The sequence below is a fragment of the Chiloscyllium plagiosum genome, unplaced genomic scaffold (genome assembly GCF_037043375.1).
Source record: "Chiloscyllium plagiosum isolate Xiang-an unplaced genomic scaffold, Cpla_swu_hap1 HiC_scaffold_5, whole genome shotgun sequence".
NCBI lineage: Eukaryota > Metazoa > Chordata > Chondrichthyes > Orectolobiformes > Hemiscylliidae > Chiloscyllium > Chiloscyllium plagiosum.
The window spans coordinates 20,945,657-20,968,106 of NW_028270143.1; the positions used below are offsets into that span (position 1 = coordinate 20,945,657).

The window sequence follows — 22,450 nt, forward strand, 5'->3', positions numbered from 1 at the left end:
AGGGGTAAATGTAAGGGAATGGGTGGGTTACGCTTCGGCGGGAAGGTATGGACTTGTTGGGCCGAAGGGCCTGTTTCCACACTGTAAGTAATCTAATCTAATCTAAAAAAGATACCCATTCTGTGAAGACCATTGGTGATGGTGACTGCTACTAACACCACTCCATTAGCCCACCATGCCCCACAATGTTGTTATGCATAGCTTTTATACGTATGGAACACATCATGCTTGACCCAAACACAAACTAGCCATTCAGCCAATTGAGCTAACTGAACAACATACGCTTACAGGAGTTTGAATGTTCCAGCAATTTAAGATTATATTAGTTATGACAGCTTTTAAGAAAATCCAAAAGAACCCCCCTGCAAATATTTAAACTAAACATTGTAATACCTTTTACAGTAGATTTAACAAGAGGAATTTCACCATTCTTTTTGTGGGAGAGGTCATGGGCCATTTGCAAATTGTTTTGCCAATATTTTACTGCACCTACTTCATCAGATGAAAACAAATGTGGAATGATCTTTCGGAAGTAAAGATAACATACTATCAGGATTTCCACAAATGAAATTTGGTCTTTAAAATTCCCTCAACTCTTGCTTTCCTTTTTGTTGTTTATTCACAGGCTCCACCACTCCCTAGTTGTCCAGAGGGCAGTTAAAAGTCAACAACATTGCTGTGCGTCTGGATCACACTGACAGAATATGTAAGGTTCAGATGAGTTTTCATGACAATTGATAGTGGTTACAGGGTTGTGTCAGTTGACTTTTACACTACAGATGTTTACTGAACTTAAATTTCACCAAATTTCAAACCTGTATCACCAGATCATTACCCTATGGCTCTGTATTACGAGTTACCATTACCCATCATCACATTCCCTTAATCCCCCTGAATTCCTCTCTCAATGTCTTGAAGCAGGCTACACTTAAGAAACAGACCAAGGTAATTGTTTAATAGTAAACAAAAATACAAAAGCTGAATAAATGCGTCAAACTCTATATTTCTCCCCTGGTAGTTATATAGCAAGAAGACTCAAATCAACAAATATTTTGAAGTATTTCTGAAAAGTACAGTGCAACTTGGTAGTCAACATTATCACAGCATCTATGGAATACTGTTGCCCTTTAATAAAGCGTCATACCTGGAAAAGGGAAGAAGGAGAAAATCCTCAGAGGGATCACGCAGAGCTCAGCAAAAGCTAAATTTACTCCTATCAGGTTAACCAGGATTTTCTCTGACAGGTGCGGAGTCCAGAACACAACAAAGCACAACTGGGGATATAGGAAAAATTTAAAGTTAGAAAATATCACAGTTAACGATTATCTGAATTCTATTTTCTGACTAAAATTACCTCTAGAGTCAGAACATTAGTTAAAAGTATGAGGTTTAGTTTTTCAAGGATTCCCTTATCACTGATGAGACATTGTATGCAGCAGAAAGCTTCTCAGATAATGCATTTGTGTTCTGATAAGCTGACTGTTGCTTGAGGCCTTGCCAGACATGCTGGCTCTTGGAAAATCCATACATTTATGATGAGTAGCTAGGTTGCAAGTCTTGTGAATAAAGTATTTTATCTTTGTACAAGTGATATGGGTCATTCTGAATTTTATTGGGTCAAATGTCCAGCCACAACACAGAGCAGCTATCCTGACCATCTCTTTAGTCATTTTATGTGGGATCTGTGTAATACTTGCTTAGCAAAGAAGAAATTAACTGCCTTGTCTGGTGTTTGTGCATCCTTCCACTTTCTATTAATGAGACTAAATATACTATGCTGCTTATATCCCCAACAACTTATTGAAGAACAGGTCTCCATACAAAAGTAGTAATTACGAAGGACGGAATTTTAACACAAGTTCACCAAGTGTCAATTTTGCTAGGTTTCATGAAGGATTCCTTTCTGTGAACCCTAATGAGTTTTCTCATGCTATCTTCCCAAACTTGCTTCATGACCTAAACACCATGACCTTACGGCGCTTTGTTTGTTTGCTCTGTTCGGTTCTCCCATTTGCTGGAAGTGGAAGTACTTGACACTATGGAGATATCCTGGGACCCATTCCGCAGCGGAGGGAGGACAGCACATGGTAAATCAGTGGGAGTAACTCTTCCCTTGCCCATGTTTGACCTGAAGCCTTCAAGGTGTCCAGAGTCGATATCGAGGACCCCCCAGCCAGTCAAGTGCTGGCAGTGGACACAGATGGCACAGTTTAAAATATTCACTTTTATCCAGCAACAATGAAACAGCAGAAATAAAACTGGATGGATCACCAGGCATCAAAACAGCCCTGTCAACCCGACAAACAACTTCTTCGTAAATATCTGGGGCTGGTGCCAGAATTGACAGAATGACCTCACGGGCTAGTTGAGCAACAGCAGGACATTGTCATGTACACAAAATCAAACCTTGTACATGCCGCCCCTGGACATCCTGGGATGTGTTCAGGAGGACAGACTCAGCAGAAGGGTAGTCAGTTCATCTCAGCCCAGGACATCTAAGCAGGAACACAATAGTGTAATGCCCTCGGCCCAAATCATCTTCAGCTGCTTCCGTCCATTAGAATATGGAAAGTGAGGCTCTTCGGTGCTATTTGTTACTATTCACATTCTGAAACAGTGCATGCCCAAATGCAACATGGCCTGGACAACAATCAGGCTCGATTGACAAGTGGCAAGTAATATTTGTACCACACAAATAGCAGGCAATCACCATCTCCAACAAAAGACACTGCTCATGACATTTAACGGTGTTGCTATCACTGAAGCCCCCACTATCAATACCCCAGGGTTACCACTGACCAGAAATTGACCTGGATTATCCATATAAATACTATGGCTACAAGTCGGAAACTAGAAATACTGCAGCAAGTCAGAAAGGTTTTTGGAATACTCTCCACTTGCCTCAATGAGTGCAGCTTCCATCACCACTCAGGAAGCCTGACACGACCCAGGACAAAGCAGCACACTTGACTGGTACCACATCCACAAATATCCACTCCGACCAAATGATACTCAAACAGCAGCATGCACCATTTACAAGATGAACTGCAGAAATTCACAAAAGATCATTAGACAGCACCTTTCAAACCCATGACCACTGCTCTCCAGAAGGACAAAGGCAGCAGATACACGGGGACAACCTCCAAGATAGTCACCATCCTGACTTGGAAATATAAATCGCCAGTCCTTCACTATTCCCATCCCTAACTGCATTGTAGCTCAACTTACAGCACTGGACTTCTGTGCCTCCAGAAGACAATTCACCACCATCATCTCAACGACAACCAGGGGCAGGCATTAAATGCTGGCACATCAGTGATTCCCTCATCCCATGAGTGAATAGAACAAAAATTGCAGACCCTGAAGTTGTCTGTTCTCTACAGGGCAGGGTCTGTGTGCAATGTTCTTTCTTTTTAAAGCCCTCCCTTTTCCAGTATAATTAAAGGACACAGTGAGTGCTCCTCAGCTCGAGGCTTGCAGCTTCTGCCTCAACATATTGGTGAGATGCCAAGAACATAAAGACTGCTCTTGGTAGCCCTTTCTATAAACTTCACAGGCTTTGTCTCTCCCAAATCACCTACACAAGCCTGCACTGTTCACCCTTCCCAGTCCCTAGGACATGCTGTCATTCACTGCTCTCCCTCCTGAAATCTGGGGACTCCTGTCTCATTTCCGTTCACCCTTGCAGGTACCATCGCTCCCATCCTTTTCTTGTCGATGGGCCTTACAAACTGAGAGTGGCCTCTCCCTCTAAGCAACCTAACTGGACAATCCTGGACAAGAAGCACCCAGAGTTCTGACTGATGTGAGACATCTCCCTGACCCTGTTAGCTCTAATACCCCAGATTGGACCCTCTGGAACCACAGTGCTGACCATCACCCAATCCTGGATTGCAGAAGCATGGACCCTCACCAACATCATTTCTGACTGGGCGCCTGCCATGGCTTTTTCCTCAGCTGCTAATTTAACATTCTTTTGCCAGACCCTTTCCAAAACCACAATATTTCCAGTAAAGTATGGTGGCTAGAAATGTATACATTATTCCAAATGAGCCTAAATAAATTTTGCATAACATCAGTTTTTATTGTATTTTTATCCTGCCAAATACTTTACTTGTTACTGGTAATGCTATACCATGAAGCCAATGGTTTCAGGCAATTGTCCAAAATTATTCCGAGACCTCTGTGTCTTACAACATACCTTATCCCCCCACATAGACACTGCTAATCACCATTTTTATTCACAGGAAACAGGTCATTCTATGACTCCACTACATTCAAATTGATGAAAAATGTTTGGAACCACCGATCCAGGTACCTGACGTTTGTAATGAATCTTCGTGTCATGCGTTCAAATTCATACAATTATCTCTAATTTATTTGAACTTCAGTAAAGCTTTGAAACAGGAGATTATGTGGCAAGAACTAGGAAGGGTGCTACTGAAGTTGCATGGAAATGAATAGACTGAGAAAAGGCCAACATACCAACCTGTTCAATCTTCTCCCACCTGTAGCCTGCTTTTTTGCTCTAATTTACATCCCAATCATTTCTCAAATTTAAGATCAACAGTGAGCTTTGTTTGTTTCAGTCTCCATTTCCAAATCGTAATGTGCACTGCAAGCAACAATGTCTGAAACTGATCTAGGAAGCATTACACTTGTTCCCTTCCACAGCAATACCACCTCTTAGGTCCCTTTTCTCAGTCTATTCATTTCCATGCAACTTCAGTAGCACCCTTCCTAGTTCTTGCCACATAATCTCCTGTTTCAAAGCTTTACTGAAGTTCAAATAAATTAGAGATAATTGTATGAATTTGAACGCATGACACGAAGATTCATTACAAACGTCAGGTACCTGGATCTGTGGTTCCAAACATTTTTCATCAATTTGAATGTAGTGGAGTCATAGAATGAAACAGATCGGTATAACTTCTAACAGTTAGATAATGTACATGCCTTACTGAGGCATAACACCATGGCTACATATCTCTTATCCAACTGATCATGTCAACTTAAAGTTAATATTACTTTCCACTGACATCAAGAGGATATCAGTGAAGCCTACCAGTCCAATACATCCACTTTTCTAACCCATGGAGAAGGATACATTTTAACCTCTTCAGTTTTGAAATCATATTTTAAAATCAGAACTCCATCTTTCATCCAATTTATGCCATCATTATTTAATACCTCCATCTTCATTTCATAATTGAATATTTTTTTCCCAAATATCAAAACAGAAATAACTGCATTCAAGCAGGATATGTCCATGTGCATTCTGTTTTACAATTGAACTATTAATGAAAGCTCTGGAAAGGATTATGAGGGGCAAGGATAGGATAAATAGACAAAGTCTTTTCCCTGGGGTCGGGGAGTCCAGGACTACAGAGCATAGGTTTAAGGCGAGAGGGGAAAGATATAAAAGAGACTTAAGGGGCAACTTTTTCACGCAGAGGGTGGTACATGTATGGAATGAGCTGCCAGAGGATGTGGTGGAGGCTGGTACAATTGCACCATTTAAGAGGTATTTGGATGGGTATATGAATAGGAAGGGTGTGGAGGGATATGGGCCAAGTGCTGGCAGGTGGGACTAATTTCGGTTGGGATATCTGGTCGGCATGGACAGGTTGGACCGAAGGGTCTGTTTTCATGTTGTACATCTCTATGATTCTATGATAATGGACTCTGGTGTTTTCCTTCACTCGATGACAGTTTATTTACAGGAGACGGCTAACTGTACAGTAATTTAATTATGAAAATTGAATTGTTCTTACATCTTGAACTGCTGCAGGTCAAGAATTACAGAACTGTTATGGTGCAAGAAGACCATTTAGTCCATCATGTCTCCCCAGATGAGTATCAGGATGTGGTACAACCCTCCTCTTTCCTATCGATTATTTAAATAGAAACATCCAAAGCTGCCTTGAATGCCTCAATTAAATCTGCCTCCACCATGCATCCAAGCAGTGCATTACAGTCACCAACCACTTGTAATCGGAGGTTTTTTCAAAAAAATTCACACATCTTCTTTCACAAATCACTTCACATCCATGACCTCTTGATCATCAGATAACTGGAACAGTTTCTCCTTGTCTATCCTTTCCAAAACTCTCAGGATTTTGAAAACGTCAACCAAATTGCCTCTTAACCTTCTCCTCTCTAAGGATGACTCTTTACCACCTTCTCAAGGGTAATTAGGAATATGTAAGAAATCTAGTCTAGCACGCAACATGCACATCCTGTGAAGGCATACAGGGGCATTTTAATAATTTTTGCAAACAAATCGTTATCATGGTTGCACTAAGATTGTCCATAACGTATTACTCCAACTAATGGAAGGAACTTCAAAACTGTTTCTTAAAGAAATAATGCCACTCCTTCATTTAGGAATGGTTTGAACCTGCATCCAGAAATGTCCATTCATCCATTTTGATGCATTCGCCTTCAAGTGTAAAGCACCAATTTTCAGTTATTTCTGTGCCTTAATTTCCAAAAAGAAAATGTCATTAATACTAAAATAGCACCATCACTTTGTAAAACATGGTTTTGTTGATAAACAGGGAGTCATTCTCACTGGGCCAAAATCCATGAATTCCCTGCCTAACAGAATTGTGGGAGCACCTTCACCCCTAACCTGCAGTTATTCAAGAAAGCAGCCCAGGGTCACTTTCCGAAGTGCAACTTGAGCAGGACAATAAATGCTGACCTCATAACAATTTCATAGGCCCTACTGTTCCCTACTCTCTCCATCCATTCTTTCTGGACATAAGTGAAGAAGAAAGGAGGCAGAGGAGAGGAGGACAAGGAAATCATTGGGTTTTTTTGAGTTTCATGGAGGGGCTCTCTCCACAAGGCTGAGCGTACTTTCTCACACTATTATCCCAAACATGCCTCGTTCCCTACCCACCACAAACCTGGGCATCCCTCCAATCCAATGCCCACTCTGTTTATCCTACACCATAGCTTGAATATTCTGGCATCCCTGGTTTGGGCACCATCTTTAAAGGGCCACTGTGCAGCCAGTCAAGCACCGCTGGCCCAGAACTACCTGGCTCAAGTTGTGGCGTTTGCTTCGCGCATAGCAGATAAAGGGAAATCGGTGCCCTGCTGTGCGGACATAGGTTTAGAGGTTCCACTTAACAGGGTGGTGCAGAAGAGGGACATCATCTTCCCATGGGAAAGGCAGTTGAAATCACAAAACCCGACCCTGTCAGCCTGGTCCAAGGTTGGTATTTAGCTTTCTGGAGGAACGGCCATTAGCACTGCCAATCCAAGTGTTACCATCTGTAAAGTCACACTCTGCTTCTATAAACATTGTCTGCCAAGACCCCTGCTCTAAACACACTCACTACTACATGCTACATCTTTCCTAACTTGCTCTTATCCATCACTCTCAGAAAGCATTTGATATGCTGCAACTTTCAGAAAGCTTTTGATACAGTGCTATGTGGCAGGATGGTTAGCAGATTTTTCAGATCAATGAGTCATTGGCAGCATGGATTAAAAGTTGGTTGTAAGATAGAAACAGAGGATAGGTATGGATGGGCATTTCTCAGATTGAAGAAGAGTCGAAAATGGTGTCCCCACAAACTTTTGTTTTTTTTCTGATTTATATAAACTATTTGGATGTGGGTTTTGAGGGCAAAAATCTCAAAATTAGCAGACAATAGTAAGCTCAGAAGAATAGTGAATTGTGAGAATGACTCTGAGCAACTTCAGAGGAACAGTGATGAAGTTGGCTACATGGGGAGACACCTGGGAAACATTCTCACATTTCTCTGCATTGATATTCAAAGAACATTACAGCACAGAAATAGGCCCTTTGGCCCTGCAAGCCTGCACCAATCCAGATCCTCGATCTAAACCTGCTGCCTATTTTATAAGGTCTGTATCCCTTTGCTCCCTGCCCATTCATGTATCTGTCTAGATACATCTTAAAATGACACTATCGTGCCTGCCTCTACCACCTCTGTCGGCAATACGTTCCAGGTACCCACACTCTCTGCGTAAAGAACTTTCCACGCATATCTCCCTTGAACTTTTCCTCTTTCACCTTGAGCTTGTGACCCCTTGTAATTGAGTCCCCCACTCTGGGGAAAAAACTTCTTGTTATCCACCCTATCTATACCTCTAGACCTCAATCAGGTCCCCCCTCGACCTCTGCCTTTCCAATGAAAAGAATCCCAAACTTCCTAACCTCTCTTTATAGCTAGTGCCCTCCATACCAGGCAACATTCTGGTGAACCTCCTCTGCACCCTCTCCAAAGCATCCATATCCCTTTGCTAAAGTAGCAACCAGAACTGTACGCAGGATTCCAAATGTGGCCGAACCAAAGTCCTATACAACTATAACACATGACCTGTCAACTCTTGTACTCAATAAGATAGGTAATGTATTTTGGTAGAAGAAACAGGGAGAGCCAATACAGACTCAATGGTACAATTTTGATCAGAGTACAGAAGCAGAGGGACCTTGGAATCCATGTACATGATTCTCTGCAAGTTGGCCAGGCAAGTTGAAATAGTTGTGTTAAGAAGGCATATAGGATCCTTGAGTTTATAAGTAAAGACACAGAGTATAAAAGCAAAGAAGTGATGCTACACTTGCACAAATCATTGGTTAGATGGTATTTGGAGTACTGTATTCAGTTCAGAGGACCTTATTTAAAGAAGGAAGTTGAAGCCTTGGGCAGAGTTCAAGAAGATTTACCAGAATGATAGTAGAAATGAAGGATTTTAGATACATGGAAAAAACTAGGGAGACTGGACTTATTCTCCTTGGAGTAGAGAAGGTTAGGAGATGACCTTATTGAGGCATTCAAAATTATGAACAATTTCAAACAGGGTAATGATGATATTCTGTTTCCACTAGTTGGTATGCCAGTAACTATGAATCACAATTTTGAGATTGTTCATCAGAGAGCTAGAAGTAAAATACGTAGAAATAGCTTTACTCAGTTGCTGGGATTTGGAATGCATTCCCAGTGAGAGAGTGGTGCAGGTGGATTCCATAGGAGAAATCAAAAGACAGGTGGATATATATTTGAAAGTGATGAACTTAAAGGGTTACGGAGAGATGACTGGAGAGTGGGACTAGCTGGGTGGCTCTTTTGAGGGCTGGTACAGATAGGATAGGTTGAGTAGCCTCCTATGTACTGTAAAATCTGATTAATCGAAGATTTAATTCCCTAAAACTGCTAACCCTGCATGGTCTCCACCCTATTGACACTCAACTGAGATACTTTACCACATTTCCCCTACACCACAGCTAAGCCACTCAATTTCGAATCACTCCATCCCTCCTGTTTTCTCATTCCAGGAGAAACCAGCCCACAATAAGACAGAAAGAGCAAGGGCAGCTGGTGGAATGACTACGGAGCATGCTCTGAGATGTTGGTGCTTGCTGTCCAAGATGGAGGTCTGGCAAGCAAGCAATGTGCTGGGGTCGCCAGGTTCCCCGTGACTTACACGTTGGGGATTCTTGGCATCTTGATTCTATCTGCTGGCTGTTAGAATTGGAGAAAGCAGTTTAATGAGGGAAGATTAGGCATATAATGACAGAGCAGTGTTGACGACAGCATAGAATTACAACGGAATATTGATAGATTAGGTGAATGGACAGAACTGTAGCAGATGGATTTTAGTATAAGTGATAGCTTATCCATTTTGGGCCAAAAAAAAAAAAAGAAAGATAGTTCAGGGTATTCTTTAGAAGGTACAAAGTTGAATACAGTGGTGTCTGATGAGATTTGGGGGATCAGGTGCATAACTCTTTAAAACTCTACAGTAAAACAAAATCCTTGTCAGACCACATTTAATACTGTGAGCAGATCTGCACCCCACTCCTTACTGGAGTGCTTAGGAACAAGCGTGCCAACACCTTCCCTAAAAGGCTACAACTTGGCTATGAGACCATTTCCAAGGCTGACCTTTTCTCAACAGCAAATGTACAGGTCCCAGGATGGAAGCCAAAAAGTGTGGTGCTGGCAAAGCACAGCAGGTCAGGTAGCATTTTGGGCATAGGTCCCCTTCATCAGGAATGTTCAAGACGGTGGTGCCGAGTTGGAGGGTTGGATTCAGGAGGAGGTGGAGGGAGGGGAGATAAGGAAACTGGTCAAATCAATATTGATGCTGAGTGGTTGGAGGGCCCCAAGGTGGAAGATGAGGTTTTCTTCCTCTGGTCGTTGGCTGGCTTGGATGAGGCGGTGGATGAGACCCAGGACTTGCATATCCTTGGAGGATTGGGAGGGGGAGTTGAAGTGGTCGGCCACAGGGAGATGGGGTTGTTTGGTGTGTGTCTCTCAGAGATGTTCCCTGAAACGTTCCGTGAGTTGGCGTCCAGTCTCCCCAGTATGGAGGAAACTGCACAGAGAGCAACGGACACAGTAGATGAGGTGGTGTTTGAATGTGCTGGAAAATCTCTGCCTGGTGTGAAAAGATCCTTTGGGGTCTTAGATGGAAGTTGGGGGGGTGAGCGTAGGTTTTACACCTTTTGTGGCAGCAGGGGAAGGCATCGGGATTGTAGGGTGGGTTGCTGGGGGGCATGGATCTAACGAGGGAGTCACAGTTGAATGGTCTCTGCGGAATGCTGATCGGACGGGGCGGGAAATATCTCTCTGGAGGTGGGGTCTGACTGTAGGGGGCAGAAATGGTGGCGGATAATGCGTTATATTGGATATTGTGGGGTGGAAGGTAAGGACCACAGGGGTTCTATCCTTGTTGTGTTTGGAGGGATGGGGTTCAAGGGTGGTAGTGCAGGAAGTGGAGGAGATACACTGGAGGGCATTGTTGATCACATGGGAGGGGAAATTGCATTCCCTGAAGTAGATAGCCAAAAGGGATGTTCCGGAGTGGAATTGCTCGTGGAAGCAGATACAGTGGAGGCAGAGGAATTGGGAGTAAGGGATCGCATTTATATCGGGGGGGTGGTGGGGGAAAGAGAAGGTGGTGGTGGTGAGGTGTAGTCCAGGTAGCTGTGGGAGTCAGTCGGTGTGAAGTGGATGCCTGTGTTGAGTCAGAGATAGAAACAGAAGTCCAGGAAGTGGAGGAGAAAGTGCTTATGCCCGAAACGTCAATTTTCCTGTTCCTTAGATGCTGCCTGACCTGCTGCGCTTTTCCAGCAACACACTTTCAGCTCCAGGAAGTGGAGGGCAGTGTTTGAGGTGGTCCAGGTGAACGTAAGGTCAGGGTGGAAGCTAGGTTACATATGGAGTTTCTGTAGCAATGCAACAACCCAAGGAAAGACTGGTACAGACATGGGAACCAGGGGAACCTTGATACCCTTACTTCATCTTTCAACTGGTGTAACCCAGTCTTGTCGGCTCTGTAACCTCAGTACATCACTTGGGGTGGCTGGAACACATTTTTCCCTCCTATTGTATAACCCCGCCTTGGGAGAAATGTTTAAGTACCATGTCCAAGTTCTCTAACTGCTCCTTATTGCTTTTCTTGTTTATGAGGACAGCATCCAGATAAATGGTGACCTGCAACAGACCTTGTAAAATGTTTTCCATCAACCACTGGAAAATGGCACAGGCTATTGATTCCCCAAAAGGCAGTGTCATATTGGTTAAAAACCCTTGTGGCTATTAATTGTAGCGCACCTCCAGGTATCCTTGAATAATCACAATTGCATGTACGTATGGCTCATGTCCAGTTTCATGAAGGATCGCCCCCCTCTTGCCAGTTTTGCATTTAAGTCTTCTATGCGAGGGATTAGGAATTTATCCAGCTCTTCAGGGGTTAAGTTTTTCTCTCATTACCACTGAAGTAACTCCTCAAAGGCTGGTCGCCCCCCCCCCCCCCCAAAATCAGGCTTCATTTATCTGTACATAGGACACTGAGCCAGTTGGCACAGAGCAGGCTCATAGTGAGCAGAATCCCTGACACTCCAGTTTAAATCAGTCAGCCAGGACTCCGTGATTAGGGCAGTTAACCTGATCCAATCAGGAATCTCAAATTCTCTGAGATCCACCTGGCTGACTTTGTTCCTATCACTACAAGCCCTCACCCAAGTACTGGGACTTAAGGCTTTTCTTTTTCCTGTAGCTTATCCTGGGGCATTTTCCACAAGGTCCAGTTCCTTCGACTCTGCCTTGGATACTGGTGGCACGTACCAGACTGTAGCCTGCCGCTTGTGCACAGTGTGTCTCAGCCATAACTCATCTTCAGGCAATAATGGTGTCAAGGTGATGACATCTGTGACATCCATCTTGTCCTCAGAGGATTCTTCAATGCGAAGCAGAGGGGAGAACGCATAGGTTCCGGCAGCCTTACCAGATGTTCCAAGAGGCCAGAATGTTTTGCATTTTATCCGTGCAGGGCCATTCCTGTGGTTTTGACACCAAACATCACTCCCTGTAGTAAAATGCCCCTCTTGCTTATAGAAGCCTTGTGTCCGGCATTGATGTTCCTGACGCCATTTCAATACCTCTCCCCGTTCAATTTTTGAAAATATTCAAGCTCTTGTCACTAAATGATGAATACTTCTGGGAGCCCATGTATTGGGAACAATTCTTGCAACTTTTCAATCATTGTCTGTTTTTGATGAATGAACTCTACGTACATCCAACCACTTTGAATGGGGATCCATCATGACCAAGAACACAGAGTCCACAAAAGGATTGCCGCAGTCGATGTGTAACTGAGTCCAAGGTTTAGCCAGCCATTCCCACAAATGTGGGGGAGCTGCTGGTGGTAATGTTTGTCCTTGTTGGTACTCCGGGTACTGTCCTGCCAATGTCGACATGTCAGCATTACACCCTGGCTACCAGACACAACTTCTTGCCAACATCTTCACTGTCCAAACTCCTGGATGACCCTGGTGAGCCAGCATCTGCTGGTGATCTTTGCTCTCCATAATATGCGGTCCTCTATGGTGATCTGCTCAGAGTGCAGAAAGGTTTCAATTCTAGTTGCAACAGCCCTTTTGTTTCCCCCATCGCTATGAGCTATTTTCTTATTAACAGGATAGAATATTTTTGTGTCCACAGTCAGATATCGTCAGCAGTGACTGGAAGGATGTCCAGAAAGCTTAAAACCAGAGCGGCTCTTCCATGGGGGGCAACATCGATGGTGTATCCACCAGTGGGAAGCAGTTCTAGGCTTCCACATTCGCCATTTGGCCTCCTGCAGGTGTTCCAATTTGTAATTGTACACAACTCAACCTGAAACGTTGGCCTGTCCTCTAAGTAGATGCAGCAGAAGTTTGTGATCAGTTATCTTTACAGACCTAAATTTGTAATAGCATTGATGGAACTTGCTCACACCAAAGATAACCGCCAAACCTTTCTTCACCACCTTGGCACACCTTTGTTCGGCATTGACCAAAGTCCAGGAAACATATGCTATTGGGCATTCCTCTCCATTATACCAGTGAGCCAACGCTATCCCAATACTGTATGGGGAGGCATCACATGTCAGTACCACATCTCATACTTAGGAAGGCTGCTTGGACCCTGATGGGAGATCAATGCTGTTTTACAAGGATGATATCTGGACCTTAAGGGTTACATTATAAAAAGGAGAGAGGAGACCAATTAGGCCTTTTATTTCTAGAATTTAACAAGGTTAAGGGGTGGTCTAATCGAAGTCTTCAGGATATTAACAAGGAAAGAAGGGTAGATAAAAGGATAAACTATTCCCACTGGTTGAAGATTCTACTACCAGGAGGCATTGTCTAAGAATAAGGCCATGCTGTTCAGGAGAGGTGTTAGAAAGCACATGGAAGTTTGGAACTCTTCCTCAAAATAGCAGTTGATGCTAATTCAATTGTTGAATTCGAAGCAGAGACAGACATATTTTTATTAAGCATGGAGATCAAGAGATACGGGTCCAAGGCAGGCATGTGGAGTTTGGCCACAGATTGGCTATGATCTGACTGAATGGTGGAGCACTCTTGGTCATATGTTTCTTTAATGAGAATGAAAATGAGCCACAATACTCATTATATGCTTCTTGCTGCTCACTTGCGAGAATCTCTTCAATATCCAGAACTTAGATGGAAATCATAACTTGCCGCTTCAGACACCGAGAAAGACCTCGTTCAACTTCTCACATGATTCTACCACATTTCTCTTTATAGCCCATGTTATTCAAGGGCTGAAAATATTCTGCTCCGAGTACAGCAATGGAGTCACCTTAGTAAGGCAAAACTGAATCATTGCACTTTTAATTTCTGACTAGGTCATTTCTATTTAATCCTGTGCAAAATTGCCCATTAGTCTACAAGACATGGAAGAAAAAAAAAGAGTTTTCAAAAATTAGCTGCGTTAGTGTTTGATTGAAACACATTTTGAAATTGGTTGCAGTGGTTTTATGGCCTGTAGGAATAAATACAATAGTCTTTTGGGCAAATTTACTCCAGTCACACACAAAATTATATGTTAAAGCCGGTCAAACCTACAATTACAATCTTAAAGATAATTTTAAATTATAATCCCTTCACAAACCCAAATTTAAATAGGATATCATTTTTCCCTTTTTTTTTGAAAAATGTGGGCGGCGCTGGCTGGGACAGCATTCATCATTCATCTTGACTTGCCCTTGAGGAGGTGGTGGTGGTGGGAGCTGCTTTCTTGATGCCATTAAAGGCAGGAATTTCAGAATTTTCACCCACCTATGGGTAAGAATGTTGCTTGGAGGGTAACACACAGGTGATAGTGCTCCCAAGTATCTGTTGCCTTTGTCCTTAGAGATAGAATTGATTGTGGGTTTGAAAAGTTCTGTTTAAGAATCTTATGCAAATTTCTGCAGTACATTCTGGAAAGGGTACACTGCTGCTACTGAGCAGCAGTGGAATGACTGAATGTTTGTGGATGTGGTGGCAATGGCTTCGACGGTGTCAACTTCTTCAGTGTTGCTGAAGCTGCGCTTAATAGGGATTATTTCATCACAATACTGACTTGGGCCTTGCAGATTATGAACAGGCAAGAGGCGAGTTACTCACTGCAGTAGCCTCTGACCTACTTTTGTAGCCACAACATTTGTATGGCAAGTCCAGTTGAGTTTCAGGTGAATGGTAAATCTCAGGTTGTTGACTCAGGTGACAGTAACACCAATGAATGTTAATGGCACTGGTTAGATTGGCTTTTATTGGAGATGGTCAATGCCTGGAATTTGTGCACTTGCATGTTACTGATCACTTTTCAGCCCAAGCCTGGATATTGTCCAAGTCTTGTTGCATTTGGATATGCCTCTGCATCCAAAGGAAAAATAAGTAGTACTGAATATTGTGCCATCATCAGTGAACATCTCCACTTTTGACCTGATGGTGGAAGGAAAACCATTGGTAAGGCAGATAAAGTTGGGCTCCAATAACTTTTGCACTAGATATATAACTCTGACCAGCAGAGAAATCTCTCCCACCTCTAAAATTTCCACTGATTTTACTTTTGCTAGGGTTCCTCGATGCTGTACTCGGTCAAATGCTGCCTTGATGTCACGGGCTGTTGTCTTACCTCAGCTCTGGACTGGAGGTTTTACTGAGGTCAGGAGCTGAATGACCCTGGCTGAACCTAATGTGAGGATCAGTCACTGTAAATGCTGCCTAAAATAAAAATGATTGTCAAACTTGTGGAATGTGTTATCAATCAAGAGGAGGTATTAATTGAATTAGCTTTGCGCTACTTTTTTGGGCAGGATGTAACTTGAAAATTTGCTACATTGTAGCTTTATTGGAACAGCTCATCTAAGCACACAACTGGTTCTGGTGTACAAGTCTCTAGTAGCATTGTTGGAACTTTGTCAAAGCCCATTGCTTTCTCAGTATGAAGTGCCTTCAGCCATTTCTTGATATCTCATGGAGTGAATAGAATTGGCTTAATATTGGCATCTGAGAGCTCTAGAGGAAGCCAAGAGAGATCAGTGCATCTGTCTGAAGATGGATGTAAATGCTTCAGTCTTGTCTTTTGCATGCAGGCACCCCCTCACATTAAATCGCTGAGGGTGGGGATACTTGTGGAGCATCTTTCTCGTGTCAATTGTTCACCACTCTTTGCAAGTGGCTGGACGGCAGCTCTTAGATCTGGTCCAATGGTTATACGGTTGCATAGCTGTTGCTGCTTCTGCTATTGAACATGTAATCAATCCTGTATTGTAGTTTCAATAGGTTAAAATCTCCTTGCATACCCTTCTGCACTCTTCATTCAAGGTGGTTCGATCTTTTGGTTTGATGGCAATGGTAAAGAAATAATCCGTAAACTCAGATCCATATGTTTCAATGCCATTCTGCTGCTGCTGATGGCTACCTTGATAGTTTGGCGAGGAAAGACTGGAGTAGGTTTTTCCCTTGTTGGTTCTCTCACCACTTGCAGTTGACCCAGTCCAGCACTATGTCCTTCAGGACTCAGTCAGCATGTTCAGTAGTGATATGACTGAGAAATTCTTGTGAGGAGTATTAAAATACCCAACTAAAAGAACATTCTGTATTCCTGACACCACAAAACCCTAAGAACAGGAATAGACCATCGAGCCCCTTAAGCTTGCTCTGCCATTCAACAGGATCATGGCTTATCTTGCACTCGTGTCCACTTTCCTGCCTTTTCCTCCTAACCAATGCTTACCTCACTAATCAATCTCAGCCTTAAAATATACACAAGTACTGTGTCCCTATAGCTCTGTGGCCAGGATGTCTGGAGACACACAATCCAGATAGAAGAACTTCTCTTAGTCTTAAATTGGTGCCTCTATATTCGGAGACTGTGCCCTCTGGTCCTAGACTCCCCCATGAGAGGAGCATCCTCTCAGTATTTATCCTGTCAAGCTCATATTTATTTCTTTCAATGAGATCACCTTTTATTCTTCTAAATTCCAATGATGAGAGTCTCAACGTGGTTAACCTTTGCTCATAAGACAACCCCTCCATACAGGGGATCATCTTAGTGCACCTTCTCTGAACTGTTTCCAATTAAAATGATATCTTTCCTTAACTAAAGGGAGCAAAACTGCTCACAGTACTCCTGATGCAGTCTCACCAGCACCTTGCACACCCAAGTCCTTGTGTTGCAGCTTTCTGCAGTTCTTCTCCACTTAAATAATGCTGTCCTTTTGTTCTCCCTGAATGACCAACTTCACAATTTTCCACGTTCTACTCCAGTCGCTAACATTTTTCCCCACTTACTTAACCCATTATTTTCTGTCTCGGAGTTGTTTCTAGCTCCATCACAACTTGCCTTTCCACCTATTTTTGTTTCGCCTGCAAATCTGGCCCCAGTTCATTCGACACCCTCAGTGTTTCCCCTAAACATACGCCTTTGCTTTTGCCTTTGAAGGAGTTTTGAGACAGGAGTGGTTTGTTAGGCCACTTCAAAGAACACAATAGTCAACCACATTGCTGAGGGTCTACAGTGACATGCAAGGCAGACTAGGTGAGGAAGGTGGATTTCCTTCCCAAATTAATGAATCACATGGGTTTTTGCACAGACAAGGTCAGCTGAATGATACTAAAGAGACAAAGAGAAAGGAGTTGCCAGGCCGGGCTATGTTAAATGCTGAATCCTTCCAATGGATCAAAGAGTGAACTAGTTGACCCCTGGCTTGCAATGATATTTTCATGACACAAATACTCAGATTAACTAGCAGTTCAAGATTTTATTTTATGAATTACTTGAAGTTGAAATTGACCAGCTGTCCTGAGATTTGGAAAAGTGTTCAGGCCATTAGGCTGCATCTTTGGATTATGAGCGCAGCAAAATTAAAATTACGCACCATATTCCCTCTGGATTGCTTTAATCTCCATTTATTTTCAAAAAACCATTTCTCCAATTAAAATTGAAACCTGCCAATACAAATCTTAAGCATTAACTAATAATGCTTTAACTACGATGATTCAACCCACTGCATCCACTCGACACAGCAATTCCTTAACATCAAAGGCACCAAGGTAGAGGATGACGAGATCATGGTTTTATTCCGACGTGATGGCCCTACTCACATCTATAAACATCACCATAGCCAAAGAAACACCAGCCTCACTGCTAGATGAACCAAGGATACAAACACCTGACAGCACCAACTCCATCAGCAACGACAGCATCCTCAAACTACTAGACCTATGCTTCACAACTCACTTCCCCTTCAACGACAAGATCTACAAATAAATCAATGGGACACCAATGGGACCACCAATGTCAAGACTTCTAGCAGAAGCAGTTATGCAGAGGTTAGAACAAACAACCCTTCCCACAATCCAGCCCAAGCTTTGGGTCTGCTGTGTTGATGCCACCTTTGTCATCACAAAACACTAGAAGAAATCCACAACCACAAACAACATCCTCAGTGGTATAAATGTCTACCGCTGAGTCTTCATCTTTCTTGATCACCTCTTCAAAGAAAACTGAATCAAACTTGAGACACACTATTTCCAAGCTGATTATCCCTCATCAGTCCTTGCATGCAGATGCTGTCACTCAGAATCCCCTCCAACAACCTACCCACTGATGTTAAGCTCACCAATCTGTAATTTTTTGATTTTTCCTTGCAGCCTTTTATAAATAACGGCGCAACGTTAGCCATATTCCAGCACCTCACTTGCAGCTATCGATGATACAATAGCTCTGCTAGAGACGCTGCAATTTCTTCCATAACGTCCTGTGCTACACTCGATTAGGTGCAGGGGATTTATCCATCTTTTTGTGTTTAAGATCTCCAACATCTCCTCTTCAGTAATGTCGACACTTTAAGACAATACTATTTATTTCCGAGTTCCCGACCTTCCATGCCTTTCTTCATGGGTAAATACTGACCTGAAATATTCACTTAGGGTCTCGCCTATCTCCTGTGGTTCCACGCAAGATGACCTATGGATCTTTAAAAGGGCCCTATTCTCTCCCTAGTTACTCTCTTGCCCTGAATATACTTCTAGAATCTCATTGGATTCGGTTACTTTATCTGCCAGAGCTCTCATGTTCTCGTTACACCCTCCTGATTTCACTCTTAAATTGTACTCCTATACTCATAAGATTCACCTGATCACAGCTAACTATAGCTGGCATATGCCTCCTTTTTCTTGACCAAAGCCTCAATACCTCTTGTCATCTTGTGTTCCCTACTACTGCCAGCCTTTCCTTTACAACCCACAGCAACATACTGGCCCTGAACTCTCACTCTCTTGCTTTTGAAAGCCTTTGACTTGCCAGATGTCCCTTTTAACTCGAACCAACTCCTCCCCTAGCTTCCCTCAGCTTTTGAAAGTCCCTCAAAATTTGCCTTGACCCAATTTAGAACTTCAGTTTATGTACCAGACCTATCCTTTTCCATAACTGTTTTAAAACTAATAGGATTATGGTCACTGGCCTCAAAAGTCACCCACAAACATCTCACTCAATTGCCCTGCCTAATTTCCCCAAGAGGGGGCAGGGTGTTGCCCCTTCTCTAGAGCAGCTATCTACATATTGATTGAGATGGTTTTACTGAACACACTTAAACTCCTCCCCATCCAAGCTCTTAACATTATGGTAGTTCCAGTCTATGTTTGAAATAGAGATATCCTACTATTACAAGCCTGTTATTCTATATCTGCAATCTCCCTTTATATTTAATCATAGCTTCATTGGACGATCCCTCAGAAATATTCTGCTGTAATGTTTTCCCTAATCAAAATGCCACTCCCCCTTCTCTTGCCTCCCCTCCTCTCCTCCCTGTAGCATCTGTACCCCAGAACATTGAGCTGCCAGTCATGTGCCTCCTTCAGCCATGTTTCTGTAATAGCTATTGTATTTCAGTCCTAAATTCCCATCCACATCCTGAATTCATCTGCCTTACTAGTCAAGCCTCTTGCATTGAAATAAGTGGTTTATTCATCAATCTTCCCTCATTCTTTGCTGTTCTCTTTCCTGCCTTGTATATTTAACTTTCTCCCTTTAATTTCCATATTCTCCTCAACCTTCTCTCGTCACACTGCTTAGGGTCCCACCCCACTGCCAGACTAGTTTAAACCTCCAAGTAGTTCTAGCAAATTTCTTCGCCAGAATATTGGACCCCTCCAGTTCAGGTGCAACCTGCCCCTCTTGAAGTAATCCCAAATCATCCAAAAATCTAAATCCCTCGTGCACCAGTTCGTCAACTGTACACTCATCTGCCCTATCTTCCTATTACTACTCTCACTAGCATGTGGTACCAGGAGTAATCCAGAGATTACTACCCTCGAGGTCCTGCTTTTTAATCTCCTGCCTAACTCTCTATATTCACTCTGCAGAACCTCACCCTTTTCTATCTATATGCCTGGTACCAATGTATATAGTGACCTCTGGCTGCTCACACTCCCCTTTGAGAATTTGCTGTAACTGCTCAGAGATATCCTTGAACCTAGCACCAGAGAGGTAATGCACAATCCTGGAGTCACACTTGCAGCTGCAAAGACACCTATCTGTGCCGCTGACCAGAGCATCCCCTTTCACAATTGCTCACTTGGATCTTGCCATATTCTACGGCAGCACCAGTTGTAATTCTAAAGACCCGGCTGCTGTATTCCCAGAGAGACAATCCCCACTCAACGGTATCCAAAACAGCATACTTGTTTGAAGGGGCTAGCCACAGGAGATTCCTGCATTACCTAACTACCTCTCCTGGCTGAACCTGTGGTGTGGTCACCTCCATGAAGGTATATCACATTCTCTACCTCCTGTATGCTCCTCATTGATTCTAACTGATCTATGTGGCCTGAGAGGAGCTGCAGACATAGTTGCCCAAGACACTGACTCAAGTTCTCCCTGATCTCCCACATCAGACTGCCACCTCTGCTCCTTTAACAATTATCTGACATAGGGGAAATTTTTAAAAGTTCTTACGTGGCTCTTACCTTGATGCTGCTCTCCCAGCTCAACAAAGCCCAGTATTCCCCTAGGCTTACCCTTAGATCCAATCAGCAGCACCTTGACAACAAAAGGAGCCCCTAGCAAAAAAATGGCTGAAACAGACACACAAATGCCTCCCACCCCCAAACTCTCAGCTGGACTCCCAATATTTTCATTCTCTGCAGTTGGCACACCAGACCTTTCCAGATCACAACAACTCATTGTATTTAAAAAAAGGTAGAATCTTTTCCCTAAATGATAGACCATGGTGAGAGTCAGCTGGGGAAAATGGAGAGACTGGCAGAAATTGATGTCAATTTTTTAAAAAAGTCTGATTTTGCAACAAGTTTTTGAATGGCAAAATGAGAATTGCAACTAGTTAGCTGCCAAAGGCCTACTTTCATGCCACGAATACCAAATCCTCTCTCACGGACATGTATTTCAATTCTCTCACATGCTAGATATGAACTGGAAAACAGTGAAAGTCAGAGCTGGTGCCTGGCAACTCCATTTGCTTCCCCAGGCTTCCACTTCAGGTGGCAGGCACCAAGATTTCAGTTTATGCCCCTTGGGCAGTGACTGGCTACATTCCGTTTAAAGGCACAAAGGAAATGGAAAACGCCTGCGACCACACCTGGAGCGAGCAAAGTAAGTGTTTCTTCCTGTCTGAGCACATAAGCCACACTTGAGTGAGATGAGGTCCTTCAAGGGGCAATGGCATTGATCAGACACTTCCACAGTACAACTTGAAGTCATCTGCAGTCATAGTACCCTATATACAAAATGCATGCAGTGTCCAAGCCATGGGGGATATAAATCTTTATCACAAGCCGTCCTGTCCATGTCATTGGGTATTGAAGTCACTTCTGTGAAGCAGATGTAATCACAGATGATTTAAAAGTAGTACTTGTGGGTCACTACTGACAAACACAATCCAAGACCTCATCAGCTACACAAGCGCACAGAGATTTCATCTCCTCTTGAACTGTAAGTATTCACCAACATTCTCTTGCACGCAATGTTGCCTTTCTTGGATGATGTCAGAGTTGGGATAGCATGGCATCAATAATAATACAATCCTTACAATCACCTACTAAGTCTGGATGATGACTTGTTCCACATTCAACAGAATAAAAAAGTCCTTATGCCACAGGCTCATGCACAGGCAATCCATGGCTTTCTTAGTTGGAATGCTCCAAACCCAAATGTATTAATGACCATAATAAATCAATCATTTGTGTGCAATTGGAACAGCACCCATTAATGATAATCTGCTGTTTGATATTCTCTGCACATTCAGCATTACCTCGCTGTAACCTCCCTCTGTACAGTCGAGGTACTCCTTCACTAGTAATGCAACTCCCCCACACCCCTTTTATATCCCCTTTCACACCTGAAACATCCAGCTGCCAGTCCTGTCCCTCTTTCAGCCAAGTCTTTGTAATTGCAATAATGTCACAGTTCCAAGTACTAACCAGAGCTCTAAGTTCATCTCCCTTGCCTATTATACTTCTCACATTGAAACCCATGTATTTCCGACCACCTCCCCTGCTCTTCTCAGCAGCGTTTTCCTGCCTGTTCCTGTTCTTAGTCAGGTTGGCCTTGGTTTCTACCTATTCCTCAAATTTCTGCATCTACTGCCCTACTCCTCTGGCTCC

At 43.1% G+C, this 22,450-nt stretch overlaps 1 protein-coding gene across 2 annotated transcripts in view; it reads right to left on the minus strand.

Annotated features, from left to right (window-relative positions):
- The window catches only part of LOC122549740 (progressive ankylosis protein homolog B-like), a 117,723-nt gene that overhangs the window by 27,938 nt on the left and 67,335 nt on the right, over window positions 1–22,450 (minus strand). For both annotated transcript variants that reach the window (XM_043689675.2, XM_043689673.2), the window contains exon 9: window positions 1,145–1,274. In XM_043689675.2, the coding sequence (XP_043545610.1) occupies window positions 1,145–1,274 (130 nt within the window). The remainder of the gene's footprint in view (window positions 1–1,144; window positions 1,275–22,450) is intronic.